Source organism: Lissotriton vulgaris, chromosome 8 (assembly GCF_964263255.1).
Source record: "Lissotriton vulgaris chromosome 8, aLisVul1.2, whole genome shotgun sequence".
Lineage (NCBI taxonomy): Eukaryota > Metazoa > Chordata > Amphibia > Caudata > Salamandridae > Lissotriton > Lissotriton vulgaris.
Window position 1 is genome coordinate 821,747,403 of NC_141696.1, and position 16,837 is coordinate 821,764,239.

At 44.8% G+C, this 16,837-nt stretch overlaps 1 protein-coding gene across 1 annotated transcript in view; it reads right to left on the reverse strand.

Annotated features, from left to right (window-relative positions):
- The window catches only part of NPAS2 (neuronal PAS domain protein 2), a 492,166-nt gene that overhangs the window by 187,942 nt on the left and 287,387 nt on the right, over positions 1–16,837 (reverse strand). The window contains exons 8-9 of the mRNA XM_086933390.1: positions 5,797–5,915; positions 539–621 (exon numbers count right to left, since the gene is read on the reverse strand). Coding sequence (XP_086789516.1) covers positions 539–621; positions 5,797–5,915 — 202 coding nt within the window. The remainder of the gene's footprint in view (positions 1–538; positions 622–5,796; positions 5,916–16,837) is intronic.

Sequence of the window (16,837 nt, forward strand, 5' to 3'; positions counted from 1 at the left end):
CCGTGGAAAAAATACAGCTACTCTTCCGTAAAATTGTTTTCTATCACTGTGCTATTACTAACTGTGTTCCTTTGCAATTTAGGGAATGTCCTTGATTGGATCTGGTCCACAGCATACACAGGAAGTCCTCCATGCTACTTATTTATCCCAGTAGAAATGTCCTCCATTGCAATCATGTGACCCACCAGCCTCTGTTGTGTGTTGGAGACGTGAAAACACTGACCTAATTTTTCAAAGAGGAACTATGTGAATGTCTCTAACAAGGAATCCTCTTCTTCTCAATTCTTATAAAATTTCATAAAATGTAAAATGTTATTATGAAAAGACAAGTTATGTCTAAATTGGTTAAGCCAAATGCAGCAAGAACATCATTATTTTTTTCGGATTACTGGTAGGACTTATGTGTCAATCTAAAGCTAATGCACAATAATGCACACTTATTTCAAACCTATATTTTACAAAAAGACTCAAATGGTTATGACATAGGAAATGCATACATTCAAAATAAAAGGCTAACATCACTTATATCACCACCAACCTGTGATCCAGAAATAAAAACTTCCATTCCAGGCTATGTCTTGAAGTAAATTCCTCAAGTGGTTCATCCACTATGCACATTTCCTGCAGGATAATAAGTTAACAGTTTGTCATGTCTTAAAAGATGACCAAAAGAAAAGAAACAGTTAACAATAATACCCTTCAGTTCCATAACTTTAAGATATGTATCATCAAGCTACATATATGGGGCGTAAAGCCATACCTGCCCATATACTTACTCATAATATTCTGGTTGTTGATATTTTGGTAATATACCTACTAATAAGACACCAGCACCAGCTCCACTGACAACACTCATTCTTCCTCAGCTACAGGCAACATGTTTATGATATGCATCTTCAGGCCACTTGTGAAAAATTGTTACTGTTTCTGTTCATCTGTTACATACACATCAAAAAACTCAACCTTAAATTTTCTTTGGTAATGGAAACAGACAAGGAGAATATTTCATTCACATTGGGGGCTATTCAAATACACACACACACATATATATATATATATATATATATATATATATATATATATATATATATATATATATATATATATATATATATATATATATATATATATATATATATATATATATATATATATATATGTATATATATATATATGTATATATATATATATATATTACCTACTGGCAAAAGCCAGTAGGTAGTTAGAGTTAGGACCAACTTTTCCCATAGACAAGCATTTTTGGGTTTGCTAATAACTTTGGTTCAGTTTGAGGAATCTTCACAAAATAGTTTTCCATTCACTTTAGCTGTTGTGGAAAGTTTTAGGATGATTCGTCAAGCAGGGGGCCAAGAAATAGGGATATCCCAATACGTTTTATCCCCATGCAATGTCTATGGGTATTTTGCACTTTTTAGACACAACTACAGCCCGAACTGCAGATCGGAATGACACAAACTTTTTCAGAAAGGTAGATCTTGGTTTAGAAAGAACCCTTTTTGTAATTTTGAGTAACTCTGTCTCCGTAGTTTGGGAGTTATTAAAGAAAGAAATATTTGTATATTTGGGGATGCGGATCCTTTGCGGATCCACCACGTGGGATCCGTGAGCAAAAGCAAGGCCCTGATTGGCTGACTACAACCGGAAAGGACAGTTGTGGCTGCCATTTTGTTTCTTGGCTGGGCCCTGGGGAGAAAACATGAATAAAAACTCACATAAGGGGTCAGGATAGAGGTATCCTGACCCCATAGGACACATGGAAGGGTCTCTGCGGGACCCCTCATGGGCAAATCAAATCCTGAATATTTGAATTTTGTTGATCCGCTGTCCATCGCAGCTCAGCGTGTACCCCCAGTGTAAATGAAAAAAAAACCACCCAGTAACACACTAATCCCCTGCCGTGCACAGTAAAAGAGTGGAGTTGGCTGTCTGTTATGGCTTTGCCGCAGGGCCACAATGTACGGTCAAAGGATGTGCGGACCTGTGGTTGTATTAACATATTGTAATTAAATATTACTTTACATAAAAAAAAACATAGAAATTCTCTGAAAAAACCCAAAGGTTACAGGGTTCATATTTTACACACATAGCAGTTATACTTAACTGGAGAAACTATAACTCATGCTGTAAATTAACTTTGGGATTATGACTATTACTGCTGAATTCCTATAGTTTTGTGTGTGTAAAATGTGAACACAACTATAACGTGCCTGTAACTTTTGTTTTTGTCAGTGAATTTCTATGTTTTGTTACGTAAAGTAATATTAAATTACCATATGTTAATACAACCGCCAGCACGCATGTCCTTTGTAACCTTTGGTTTTTTTCAGTGAAAACACACACATATCGATATCTACCTATATCAATATGAGTATATATATCTATATGTGTATATATATATATATATATATATATATATATATATATATATATATATATATATATATATATATATATATATATATATATATATATATGTGTGTGTGTGTGTGTATATCTATATATAAACTTATATATAACCCTTAAGGTCCCCAGGGATAAGGAGCCTTGGGCGAGGAGGGCCCCATGGCCAGCCGCCCCCTTTTTGATTGAATTTGGCCCCGTGGGATGGGGATCTCCAAGGCCTATTAACGCTCAATAAGGGGAGTGGGGGGTGAATGCGGCTCCCTTCCCTTTTTATTTTAAAATATGGCCACGGGGATATGGTCTCATGGGCATATTATGGCTGTATTCCCCACGCTGCTGTAAGCCTACCCCATGCTTCGTCTACAAAGGTTGTGCATGGCATGAGGTTGGCAGATTGTGGGAGGGTCGGCTGCCTTTGGGTTGTTTGGACACAGGGCTTGGCCGCAGGCCATATGGCCCACCCCCGCTGTGTACAGCCAAAGGCCATGTGGAGCATGGGTTTGGCTACATGTGGGGATTGGCCGCAGGTCCTGGCCTTCGGCCAAACTCTTTATCCCTCTACTTGTCTCCATCATTTGCTATAAATATGGGGTCATGTTAACAGTCCATATATATCTGTTTGTTTTCATTTAAAACATTCAACTTCTGCTCTTCAGTATTCCCAGAATTTATGTATTTGCAACATTTGCTGCTGTCAAACTATTTATTCATGCTCCTTTCTTCTCCATCATGACAACTGCTATTATGTCAGTTATGGACGTCATGTCAAATATACCTTGGTATTCATTCCTTTATACCCTGAATTCGTTTTTTTTAACCTTCATCATTCCACTCATATATGTCTAGCTATTGTTTCATTTTTACAATAAAACAATTAAGTGATTTAGAATGAATAACTTTGAAGTAAGTTATGTATTTAATGATTAGGGAGTTTAAAAGAGAAACTCATATCACTATATGGCCACTTCAGGTCGTAGATGTCCAAAAGAGGGAGTCCAACATTATGAAGGTGTGGTTTCATTCTACATCCCTCAGCTGCCACTTCCACTGCCTTTCCAAGTCTTCAATCAAAGGTTAGCCTGAAGAATTGACTTTTAAGTAGCCTTCTAAAATGCAAGTGGTTTATTTCTGATTGTTTCTGATTTTAAGCAAGGATACAGGGTATTACAGAACCAAAAACATGTATTGATGCTTCATCAGCCCATGCACCTCTTTCCTACTGCATTAGACAGTTTGCCGAAGTGTGCCCAATGATAGTGAGAGAAACATTAGGTCCTGCTAGCTAGGAAGCAAGTATGAGGTTAGCATCTATACTTGTGCTTGGTCTAAATCAGTGGCAAAGCTTGTAGCTGTGTCATTGAGTAAGAGCCAGCAGGGTGTTCATGAATGAAATTGCATGGGACATTTCCAGTTTGATTGATAGTTGCTGGAGTTCATAGTCTGCATGCGCTGCACAAGCAGGGCAATCCTGACTGGTTCCAGTTCTACTGCTACTAACATGTGGATCAGGGATATGATTATTCATTTTAGGAGGACCAAAAAAAGTCTGTCTATGAAGCAGGACACAACCCAGGGACACCAAGGGATGGATTTCTAGAACTATATTAAGGCTGAGGCTAATGGGTGTCTTCCCTGGGGCATCATCTTGAAGGTGGAGATGTGGGTGACAAATAGGCGTTGGATGAAAACTAGGACCCAATGACCACTAACCTGCAGTAAGTGGATAATGTGCTGCACATCACTCTTTTTGGGATAATCAACTACAGTGGGCGAGAGGGGTTAAGATTAAACTCTTCTTCCTATCTGGGTGCAAGACCTTATTCAGACTCAGCACTTACCTAATTACTAGTCATAGGGTTCCATGCCGAGAAATATAGGTACTCCTGAGTACACCCTCATACCAGATCATATATTTCACTTCTTATTGTCTGCCACCCCAGGAAAGGTGGGAGACAGTCCTGACTGCAGCTAATGATGGCCGAGGTTGCCACATTCCTGAAATGAGGAACAGAGACATCAGTAAGATATCTCAGTGTGTGGCAGAGGGCCACAAAGGTCAGCATGAATGTAGATGTTGAAAAGCGTTTCCCTAGATCTATACTACTATTATAAAGAGAGAACAGAAACCTTTTGGCAAACTAAACTCGAGAACCACAGCCCCAATCCACGCACCCAATACATTGTTGTAATCCTCAGGGTGTGTAGATGGACATAGGCTGCATAAAATAAAAATAAAACGTAAATTAAAAAATTAAACTTTAAAAACAAAGTAGTCCCCTAAAAGTAGCGCTGGCCGCGACCTAGCGATGTCCGCAAACGTGCATGATGACGACAGGCGGGGAGGAGCGGTGACGAGCAGCGAGGAGTGGCGGTGAAGTCCGGAGCGCGGGGAAGAGCGGCGGCTCAGGTAAGACAAGAGGCGGGAGTCGGGCGGGAGGCGGTCTGGGCAATGTCGGGGCAGGCGGGAGGCAGGCGGGAGGCGGTTTGGGCAATGTCGGGGCGGGCGGGGGCCGGGGCGGGAGTGCACCCAAGCCTGAAATGTTACCCCCAGGCCCCTTCTGCCCCGGGCAACGCTGCCGCAATCCGGAAATGCTGCCCCCAGCCCCAGGCAACGCTGGGACGGGCTGCTAGTAGTTCATAAATGTTATGTATGGTCCAATTTTGCAGAGAGCCACGGCTTGTATTATATGTTGTTGAATAAACTTGCTTGGTAGCCAGTGCCACTTGTGAATAAAGACCAGATTATAGCATCCAACCAGTCAAGGGTCAGTCTTTATTTGGAGTAATCTATTGTGTGCATGATTATTAATGGCTGTGTAATATAATTTTAATAATGGAGAGAGGCATTAGCCTGAATATTATTCCCAAGGTAGTGTTAGCCGCACCGGGCCAGATTTACAAAGGTAAACTTACAGTTTTGTGTAACTTTCAGATTGTTTGCTATTCACAAAGGTATTTTACTAGTAGTATATTTATTACTGTGGAGTCTCAACACATAAAAAGATGGGACTGTCCTATCTTTTTATGTGCAGAGACTCTGTAGTCTTAAAGACGAAATCCAGTGCACAATGCCATCTGTAGACATTTTTTAGTTCCTATAAACCAGCAGCAATATCAGAATGACTGGAATACTAAGTGATCAAATCTTACAAGTTGCTTATATCGTTACCTAAATACAGTTTCTATGAATATCTTAGTAATACGCGCTGAGTTAATCTTGGTACTATTTAACTGATGGTTTTTAGGTTACTTCAACCTAAATGTTAACACAGTGGTCCACAGATCAACTAATGTTCATGAAGAATGCTCTGTTTTATCAGTACTAAAGTCACCCCAATTCAAAAATACATTCTGTTCATGCACTCTACTTACTTTTAAAAACTGAGGTGTAGCAAGGCGGACGGTAGCAACAAAACAGACTTGTTTCCCATCTGGCAATCTGTGAGATCTCGAAATTGCGCCATCAAAGCCATTAGAAGTGGAAGTAGGCACTAAAGAGCAAGACAGAGTAATTTCAGTACTGTCAGCGAGAATTAAGAGCTTTTCATTTGCTGGTATGATAACTGTGGGCTACACACAAACACACTCTTACTAATGCATAGTGTAGAAAACACATGATAAAATGATGACTGCAGAACAGTGAATGATTCCAAAAGGTTTAGTAAAAATGTACAAATCTAGAGTGTATCAGGCATGAAGGATAAAACCTACATTCTCAGCAAGCATTGGTAAAGCCAATAGGTCTTGCATATGAGACTTGCTGGGTTTGAGAAATATTCGCTGCCATGCTGCAGAGCAGCATGGCTGAAAATAATGCTTAAGCAATCACTTGCCATGCAATAGGTCTCGTATTGCTGAAAGTTTGAGCTACTGGAGTTGTCAATAATAATGCAACACTAATAGTTCAAACTTTCAGTAATGTGAGAGCAATTGCATTGTAAATCAATCGCAGCTCTCGCACTTTAGTGTAAATATCTTAAGCTAAAGCATGGGTGCCTTGATTGCATTAAAAGTCAAGAAATTGAAAACAAATGTTTTTGTCTATTTCTTTACTTTTGAAGTAATCACGACACTCGCACTTTAGCTTAAGATTTTTAAAGCTAAATAAAGCATGGGTGATGCCATTGTAACCAAAGTAAATGAAGAGAAAAAAAGGGGTGCAGGCGTTTTAAAACGCAACTAACTAAAAGAAAGGCGCGACCGCCATTATCACAGCCAAGGTTTGGCGCGCTGGATAAATAAATTTTTTTTAAAGCATTGCGGGAGAGCGTGTCTTCAAACCTATTTAAGAAATTAATGCTCCAAGGTTCTATTTAAAACGTATCGGGTAACAACACATGCAACAGCGGTTGCCCTCATGGGAGGTTATAAGAAGAGAAAAGGTGGTACTAAGTAGGGACTATGAAGCCTACTGACCAATGAAAAGCCATCATTCACAAAAGACAGTAACAGGAACCAATTGAAATGATTGGCAGAAAGTGGGTGGAGCTTCATGCCCATACCCTGAATGCAGCATGATATGAAGAGACAGCGCAAGTGCTGCCTAGGCGAGACCTAAAAAAGGGCTATGACACAGCTATTGCATCATTTTGTAGCCATGATGCGCCAACACAGATGCACATGCCTATAAACGAGGTGAGTATTTTTTTTTATTTTATCAACCAGTCGAAGATGTATTACTACATAAAGAGTTGCTTGAAATTTGCTTTTTGATATAGCATTAATGTGCCTGTTTAAAAAAAAACAATCAGGGGAATGGGTTGGGTAGGGAGAGAGCGGTGGATGAGGCAACATGGAGGGAGGAATGACAGAAGAGAAGGATGCAGGTGGGGAGATAAGGACAAGCGAGAGACAACAATGGGGAACCACACTGACAACGAATGGATGGGATGAGGAACCACATGGACAATGGAGGGTGGCCAGTCCTGGGGAAGAACATACACAGCAGAGGGTGGGCAGATGGGTGTTGGGAAGCAAACTGGCAACCATTGGTAGGTGGGTGCGATGGGAAAGCGCATGGACAGTGGAGGGTGATGGGCCAGGGTGGGGAACCACACAGGCAATTGCAGGGGTTGGGGAAGCAAGAACAATAATGGAAGGTGAGTAGGCGGGGAGGAAGCAAGATTGCCAAGTGAGGGAGGGAGGGTGAATGGAAAAGCACAAAGGCAAGAAAAGGAACATGAAATTCACCAAGGAGACAGTTGGAAAGCACATGCACTTTTGTAGAGTGCTTTACCAAAACAAAATAAACGTGGCACCTGAAAAGGGGGCAGTGGAAGGACAAAAGAAATGGGTACATGCTCCAGGGAAGGGACAAAAAAAGAGAAGAGGGAGGAAAGCCTATGGGACCTGAAAAATAAGAAGCAAGCAAATGAGAGTGGCAGAGCTAAACAATGGTAAGCAATGGCGGACTTTAAATCCACTATAAGTTAACAATATGCCTTGCAGACAGTGCACGCACTGTCTTAAGCGAGACCGAAAAATGGGGTTTTGTCAAATTTCTTGAACCTCCAGTGTTAGACACCTGAAATACAAACGTAAGATTTTTGTTGCTTCCTAGGATCAGCACAAGGTGCATCTTTTAAGGAGTATTCAAGATCAAAAGAAATCACCAAATTAATATTATTAATTTGGTGAAGTAACTGCTTTTCCGACATACATATCAAACATTATATAATTGTTTTTGGTTTTGAATAATCGAGTGACCAACAGCAGCAATGACGTATTGAAGGTCTACAAACCATGTCTGAATCCTTATTCTCCATTGTGTGGCATCACATAATATTAGTTATTGCTAAATGATAGTGTCATTCTAGTAGATGCAATTTTACACTTTGACTGGAGATGCATAACATCATTTGGTGTTTACTTCAGTTGTTTACTTTGAACTATGTATATGAATGCATTCTCCTAGGAGTGTTTGGACAATTGCTTGAGGAATGGGCATCACTATCGTGAAATTCCGCTGTTATGAAATATGATAATTTTATTTCTAAGTGTGATAAGGTTTTGGATAAGTAGTATGTTTCTTATAAATTATGCAGTTATATTTTGCTGAGAATATTTAATATACTTTTGTGTCACTAGTTAAGAGGAGCCAAAAGTGTGTTGATGATTCCTACCTGTGAAGAACTGTATGCAGAGATATGATATCCAGCAGCAGAATCTTTGATATCAACCAAAATCTCCATATACAAATGCTGGAATTAAGAGTTAAACCACTTGGAATGGGGATTGACCATATGTACAAGAATAGCCAGGTGGAAGTCCGTCCTCACAGTGTTCCCTTTTCTGTGATGTTTAATGCACACAATGGTAATTGTGTGCAGGGGGGCTGGTGTAAAGCAGAAGGTGTACAATGGGAAGGAAGGGGAGGATGCTGGCGGGTAGGGGGAATCATTACAGGGTCTCCCTCTGTTTTGGCTGAGGATCAAGCGATGCAACCTTTTCCCAATGCAACTTAGCCAGCCATATATTCCAGCCAGAGAAATCAGGACTGTTGTTCCCGCACATGGTGAATCCTGGTGCAGGAACAATTATCCACTAATGATTGAACTGAGTGAATTTCCAAATGGGAATTTCGCTCGGCTAAACTAATGAACATTCCCTTACAATTCATTTAAAGACTGTTGCTAGAGTTTGATAATGCCAATTTATCTATGAGCAGAGGAAGAAGAAAGGATTTGTAGTACATGATTTAGAAGAGTTTTGAGTTCAGGAGGGGTATAGAAAATGAGGCAAGCTGTTTAATGTCAAGATCCTGGGACCAACCACTGATAGTATAAAGAGAGTTGATTGGAGAAGACTTCTTTGAGTAAATACAAAACAGATAGCTTTTCAGATTTGGCACTGCCATAAGGTGAGGTGAAGTGGCAGTCAAAGGGCACAATCCAGTAGAGGCACCAAATTGCAAAACAAAGCCTTAAAATGCTCTACTAGTGTTTGTGGAGTACTCCAGCAGGAGTAAATCCTTTTTTTCCTGGAGTTCTGTGGCTATAAAAAGTATAGGTATTGAGGCAAGATCACAGTGAATTGAAAACAAAGGTTAGAAAATATGATGTTTAATACATTAAATATATATTTTTTATAATGTATAAGATAGTGGCGGTAGCCACTCTGTAGTTATTATTAGGGTGATAAGAGATAGGGAATTTTGTGATTTTTGTCCATTAATCACTTTGATCTCATCTGACGAATGTTCGTAAAACTTTGCAAACCAGCTGTTCAAATTTGATTGTTAGTGTCCTGAAAGTTTCACGGTATTTCGTGAAGGGGTGCAAACAATAAAAAGGAAGGGTTCCAGAACAGGCTTGAAATCCTATGCATTTTTCCATATGCCATTAGTTTTCACGTAACACAGAAACCGTCAGCTGTATGTTTCTGAAATTTGGAAGTACTGCATAGTAGGGGGTATAGATTATTCTTTGGGGTAGTGCAGGCAAGTACAGTACGTAAATGTTAAGTTATATGGTACTGTTTTAGCTATATCTGTGGCTGAGGTAGTACCGTGGTACAACCTTGGTACATAGCGATGATAAGGGATTAGCTGATTGGCTAATGTGCACTTCTCCAAAATCTCATGACAGCCATATTGTTTCAGAGACAATTTCAGTGTGTTTTGTAATAGAGCTTCAAAATGACTCACAAAAAACAGTTTAGCAATGTAATTGGAATTGGAATGAGCTTAGTGTAGGTATGACATGTAGGCAATAATCTTTGGGAATGTATTAAGGTTTACAAGTTTATGGAGCACAGCGGTATGGCCGAATGGGACTCTAGAGAGTACTGCTGTACCATAATAGTATTTTCTAAAAACTAGACTGATAAATTGTAACATCTCACACAGTATATACAGCTATTTCAGTATAAACGAATAGACTATACTATTGAAAATGTAGCACACTAATTATTTGGAATGTACTAGGTGGTCAGTGGAAAAAGTAACTGAAACTGAAACTAAGTTTAGTCACATGAGAAAAAACACCAATAATATGGTTTGCTTTAAATATGGTTTGGATGTAACATTACATTTATCAGTAGACTGCAAAAATAGCAGAAAACTGTTTGGGTACTGCAAACAGTATTAACCTTACTTGTTTGGCTGTACTACAACTGTAGTTGAAGTGAAACTTTTAGATACAATTATTGTTAGAAATTGGGCTTCTGGTTGGCAGAGGCATGCACCCTATCCAAGAAGGAACCACAACTCTAGTCAGAGTAAGTCACAAACACACCATAAATTGACCTATGCTAACCCCCTGGAGCTTGGTGCGGAGTAGTCCGGATTAACTTAAGAGGCAATGTGTAAAGTATTTGTGCAACATATCACATAAAACAGTGAAAACACCACCCAAAAATATTCCACACAAAGTTAGAAAAATAGCTATTAACTTAATAAATGAAACAAGACCAAAATGACAAAAATTCCATAAGTAGAAGTCATGAAATGAATTTTTAAACAATAAATGTGAAAATAGGGGGCGTGGCTAGCAGCCGATCAGGGCGGCAGCATAAGGGACGAGCTCCGCGGCTGAAGCAGCCTCTTCGTCGATCCGACATAAAATCCGTCACTTCTACAAGCCCTACAGGCAGGTACCAGAACCCAGGACCGGGTGGAGTAAGCAGCGACAAGCGGCGACAAGATCCGACGTCCGCTGCCCGAGATACATCGAAGCCTCGGATCGGCCTGCCCCAACCTCCTGAGCCGGGACCTCCCCTGGCTGTCGACCCAGCAGGAAGTGCATGCTGACCGGGGGATCTAGACCGGAAGTGCCCGTGAGGCGGAGGAGCCGATAGACCGAGTGCGCACTGGAAAGTCAGATGCAGAGATCCGCGCGGACCAGGGGAGTGGTGATTAACGACGCGGTCTCTGGCGCCCCGACCGACTCTGCGGTCGTCACCAGCGGCACCGAGAGTACAGGGGACGGAAACGAAGTGGGCGTCCGCCATTTTCTTGATCGGAGAAGTCGCGACGCATCTGGCGACAATCAACGCTTCTCGCCTCCCAGAGTACGCCGCTGAGACCTGATCTTTGCCGAACCGGACTGGACAGGGGGTCCACACCGCTCCTCGCATCCTGGAGCGTAGGGGCACGAGGAGCGCGACATTTAGCGCTATGGCGGGGAAAGGCCCCAAGGGTGGCGTCACACAGACCCGTATTGACCGATTTACCTCAGACAAGCCCACCGTCTCCCCAGCGGGGAAAGAGCAAGGTGGAAAGACAGCCGACTCTCCAGGAGGAAAGAAAGCGACACTAGACGACGTCATGCTCGCACTGGCCCAACTGCAAACGACCGTTGGCGGAATCTCCACGGATGTCACCCTACTCAGAGCGGACCTCCATAAAATGTCGGAGAAAGTTAAGAGCATGGAAGTGGTCACAAAATCCCTTGTAGAGGACGTTTCAGAACGAGAAATGGGGAAGATGGCGCAGGACAATAGAATGCTCCGGGAGAAACTGGATGAGCAAGAGGGGCGTTCTAGGCGAAACAACATCCGCATTATAGGGGTGCCGGAATCAGAAGGCGTAAAGGCTATGGATCTCTTCGTAGAGAGCCTGATAACGGATGAACTAAAGCCGAAGGGACTGTCCAACTTTTTTTCGGTGGAAAGGGCCCATCGAGTCCCGGGAGGTCAACCGAAACCGGGGGCTGCCCCACGACCCATCGTGGCACGTTTGTTTAATTTACGTGACCGGGACGCTATCTTGCAGGCAGCCAGAACCTCCCCTCCTCTCAAGATCCAAAACGCTACCGTTGCCATTTTCCCCGACTACACAGCGGAAGTCGCCCGTCGGCGACGAACATTCTTTGAGGTGAAAAAAGAACTGAGGTCCAGAGAACTGCCATATTCAATGCTCTTTCCTGCGAGACTACGGGTGGTGGCGGAGAACAAAACGTGGTTCTTCGACAACCCTGAAAACGTGCGGGAAGGGCTCGAGGGCTGGAGACCGGGTCAGAACCACAGACGGACAAATCGTTCCAAGAAAGATCGAACTGGAGGCCAACGCCAGGACTCCCAGGCTTCGGGAGGGGGACCGGACAACAGTGACTCTTTGGGAGCAGAAGGTGGCAGGGAAGAGTTCGAGGAACAATGACCATCTGGAAAACTTTCTTATTTGTTTTGGTAATGAGACTTTAATGCTGCGTACGCGCTTCCCACCATTGGACACTGGGTGAAGGGCCTCCGAGGGTGTGAATGAGAGACTGCCGGCAGCGGAGAGTCCCTCACCCCAACGCGCAAGTACACTGTTTGGGGGATGGGGTATGCACTCTGCTCAGTTGAGGGGGCGGGCAGTTTTGAGTCCGTGCAGCAGGGGGGCAGGGAGGGGGGGGGAACAAGAGTTGGGTAAGTTTACAGTACGGGACTTTTTGGTCCTGCAGGTTCATGTTCTAAGCACACGTATGTTTCCAGGCATGTTTTACGTAACTGAGAGCATCTGGTCTATTCGGGGCTCTGGGAGAATGGACTGTGGGATACAGTCATGCCTGCCCTACACCTGCCTCTACCTGCCACCTCGCCAACGGCGAAGGGGCTTCATGGCGGATCACTGTTTTTCTTATGGCTGGAACGGATAGTCACACCACACCGAACCCACTGCTTGTCATGTCCTGGAACGTTAGAGGTCTAGGGGATAAGATTAAGCGGGGGCTGGTGCTGCAGGGGATAAGAAGACGGGGGCCTGCTCTCATTCTCCTACAGGAGACACACTTGACGGGGGCGGCCACGAAGGCCCTAGATAGGAGAGGCTATCACATGATAGTACACGCTGAGTTTACTTCGGGGTCCCGTGGCACGGGTATCCTGCAGAAGAAATCGTCCCATTTTATTGTAAAGTCTACAGCAACCGATGCTCATGGCCGATTTGCGGCAGTTCATGGCCAGTGGGAGGGGAAACTTTTAAACGTAGTTTCTGTTTACATACCACCAGCGCTACACTCTGAGGCTTTGCCAGATCTTGGTAAATTTTTGCTGACCCTCCCTGATGGAGACCTACTCATAGGTGGGGATTTTAACATGGCACTCACGACCACCTTAGACCGTTTTCCCCCACGCACACACATAGAAGGGCCCAACAGGCTCCAGACATTTCTGGATGCACAGGGGTTGGTGGACATATGGCGTACACTACACCCTAACCAGCAGCAATACACGTACTATTCGGCCACACACAACTGCCTCTCTAGGATAGATTATTTCTTCGCTTTGATTAACGGACATCTTACTGTAGCCGAGACAAATATACAGCCATGGGGCGTCTCAGATCACTCACCACTCACCTTGACGATCACCACCACAGACACGAAACGACAAAGGTTATTTCCGATCTTCCCTGGCTATCTAAAAGTTCCCCAGATCAATAAAGACCTGAAGAAGGCTACGCGGCTCTACTTCGAGGAAAACCGGTCCTCGGTAGACTCCCCCTCTACGTTATGGGAAGCATACAAGACAGTGTTCAGGGGTCAGGCCATAGCCGTAATTGCGAATCATAAAAGGGCACACAGACAAGAGGCCTTGGACCTAGAATTGGGCCTCGAGAGGGCCAACACAGCCCATATGGCAAGTCCTTCGGATGACACTCTCCATGATCTCCAAGTCCATCAGCGTCGCCTCACCGATCACCTGCGGAGGATCACGGTGTCGGACATTGCGGCAACGCAACATAGGGTCTACGACATCGGGGACAAAGCCAGTAAACTGTTGGCATGGTTGGACAAGAGGCAGGGGGGAGGGAGGAACATCCTACAACTTACTGACCCACATGGCAACGACCACACCCACCCCGGCGAGATAGTGGAAGTCCTCGCGGATTATTTTACTGAAGTGTATACCCCAGAGACGGTGGTGGGAGAGGGTGAGGTCCGGGTTGCCCTTGAGCACGTTCCCCTGCCGGAATTGACGGCAGAGGCGTCAAAAGACATAGATGCGCCCCTGACGGTGGAGGAGATTCAGTTGGCTATCGGCGCCCTTCATCCGGGTAGGGCTATGGGCCCCAATGGGATTCCCATTGAATGGTTTAAAATTATGACGGAGTCCCTGAGCACTCCCCTACTTAATATGTATGAAGAATCTAGAGTGAAGGGTACGCTGCCGCCGGATCAACGGATGGCAACTATCGTAGCAATACCGAAACCAGGTAAACCCCCCAGCGAATGCTCGTCGTATAGACCCATTTCCCTGCTGAACCCAGAGGCCAAAATTATCGCTAAGGTGTTGGCGAACAGGCTCCTGCCGTGTTTACCTCAATTGATCCACCCGGACCAATCCGGCTTCATGCCACATCGCAGTACTGCTTTAAATCTCCGCAGGGTGCATGGAGTAGTGGCGCGAGTCCCGCTGCTACGGGAACCGGCCGCGATCCTTTCACTGGACGCCAAGATGGCGTTCGACATGGTGGAGTGGAACTACCTCTTTGCAGTGCTCGCACGTATGGGTTTTGGCCCGGTGTTCATCTCCTGGATACGCATGCTATACAGAGACCCCATAGCCAAAGTGGCGGCCAACGGCCACATTTCCAGAACTATATCCTTAGGCCGAGGCACGCGACAGGGGTGCCCGCTTTCACCCCTTCTCTTCGCTTTGGTTTTGGAACCGTTGGCAGTTACGATTCGCACCACGCAACTCCTGAAAGGAATTCAATGGACCCTGCAATGGGAGGATAGAGTGTCCCTCTACGCGGACGACATGCTGATTTATCTTACAGACCTGGGAGAGAGCCTCCCTAACCTCCTGGCTCTCTGTACTGCACATGGGCGAGTCTCGGGCTACACCATTAACTGGGCGAAGTCCATAATTTTTGAGCTACGGGGACCACTTCCGCCACTCCCGGACTCCTGTCCGTTAGAGCTAGCGCACACGTCCTTCAAATATCTGGGGATTCATATCACCCGGGACGAGGCAGAGTTCGCACGACTGAACTTGCAGCCCCCCTTAGTCCGTCTCCGTAGTGATGTACAACATTGGAAAGAACTCCCCCTAACGCTACTAGGACGGGCAGCGCTCTTTAAAATGATGGCTCTGCCACGCTTCCTGTACGTCCTCGAAAACGCTCCGTATTTGGTGCCGGATAGCTTCCTCCAGAAAATAACGGCACAGATCTCAGGCCTGCTATGGGGCAACCAACCAGCCCGAATCTCACACGCAAAATTGAACAGGGGGTGGTACGACGGGGGCATTGCGCTACCCAACATACAGCTGTACTACTGGGCGGCCCAGCTCAAAATCCTTAATCAATGGATACACGCCCCGCAAGAGGACCCAGCGTTTAAGGCAGACAGGGCACAATTGGGTACGAACAGTTTGCTGGCCCCACTGTACCACCGTGGTGTGGCGGCAAAACTTACTGGGCCTACGAAACACACAGTTCGGTTATGGTACAAGGCACAGGCAAAGTTGAAATGGGATGGGACCGTCACGAAACTCACACCTCTATGGGACGCAAAGGCGTTGGGCCACCTGCGGCGCTCCAAGGGCTTCACGCAGTGGGACAACATCGGAATCTCCACAGTGGGGGACATGTGGACGAGGGAAGGAGTAATTTCCTTCGCAACTCTGCAGGAGCAATATGACTTGGGGGACACAGAACTTTACAGGTACATTCAGGTCAGACATGCACTACAAGCGGCGATCCCGCCTGACACGTCACCACCCGAATCCTCCCCTCTGGAAGACCGTCTACTCACTGACTACTTGCAGGAAGGGGCGACATCGATGACGTACCGCAAATTGGTTAACAATATGCCTGATCCACTGGGGAAACTGAAAGACAAATGGATGTTGGAGGTGGGTGATCTAGACGAAACCGAGTGGAACACAGCCATGGCGTCCCCACGTGAAGCAGGCATATCTTCCAAATTCCGCCTGGTGCAGTTAAAAATTCTACACAGGATTTACTACACTCGCACGACGCTACACAAACTACACAGGGCTGATCATCCTTACTGTCTTAGAGGTTGCGGGGCAGAAGGCTCTTTCATACACACGATTTGGGAATGTCCACTGATTGTTAGTTACTGGCAACGGGTATTAGGCGACATGGCCCAAGCACTACACACCTCACTCACTCTAGACTCGCGACTGTGCCTGCTGAATATCTGGGGGCCGACCGACCTCACCTTTTATGCAAGAACTTGGACTACAGTGGGGCTGGTGACAGCGAAACGAGATATAGCACGGAAGTGGGGGTCGGCTGATCTCCCCACACTGGCCCAGTGGATCCGCAACATGGACATGCTCATGCTGACTGAGAGGGCGGTGTATAAACTGAGGGATAACCCACGCAAATGGAACGGGGTCTGGCAGCCCTGGAACTCCTATAGGGGGGACATATGTGAACCACTGGAAGAGGACGATCTCCAGGGATCTGAGAGTGACGAGGACCACTGATTGGGTGTGTGGATGATTGTTGGGTGAT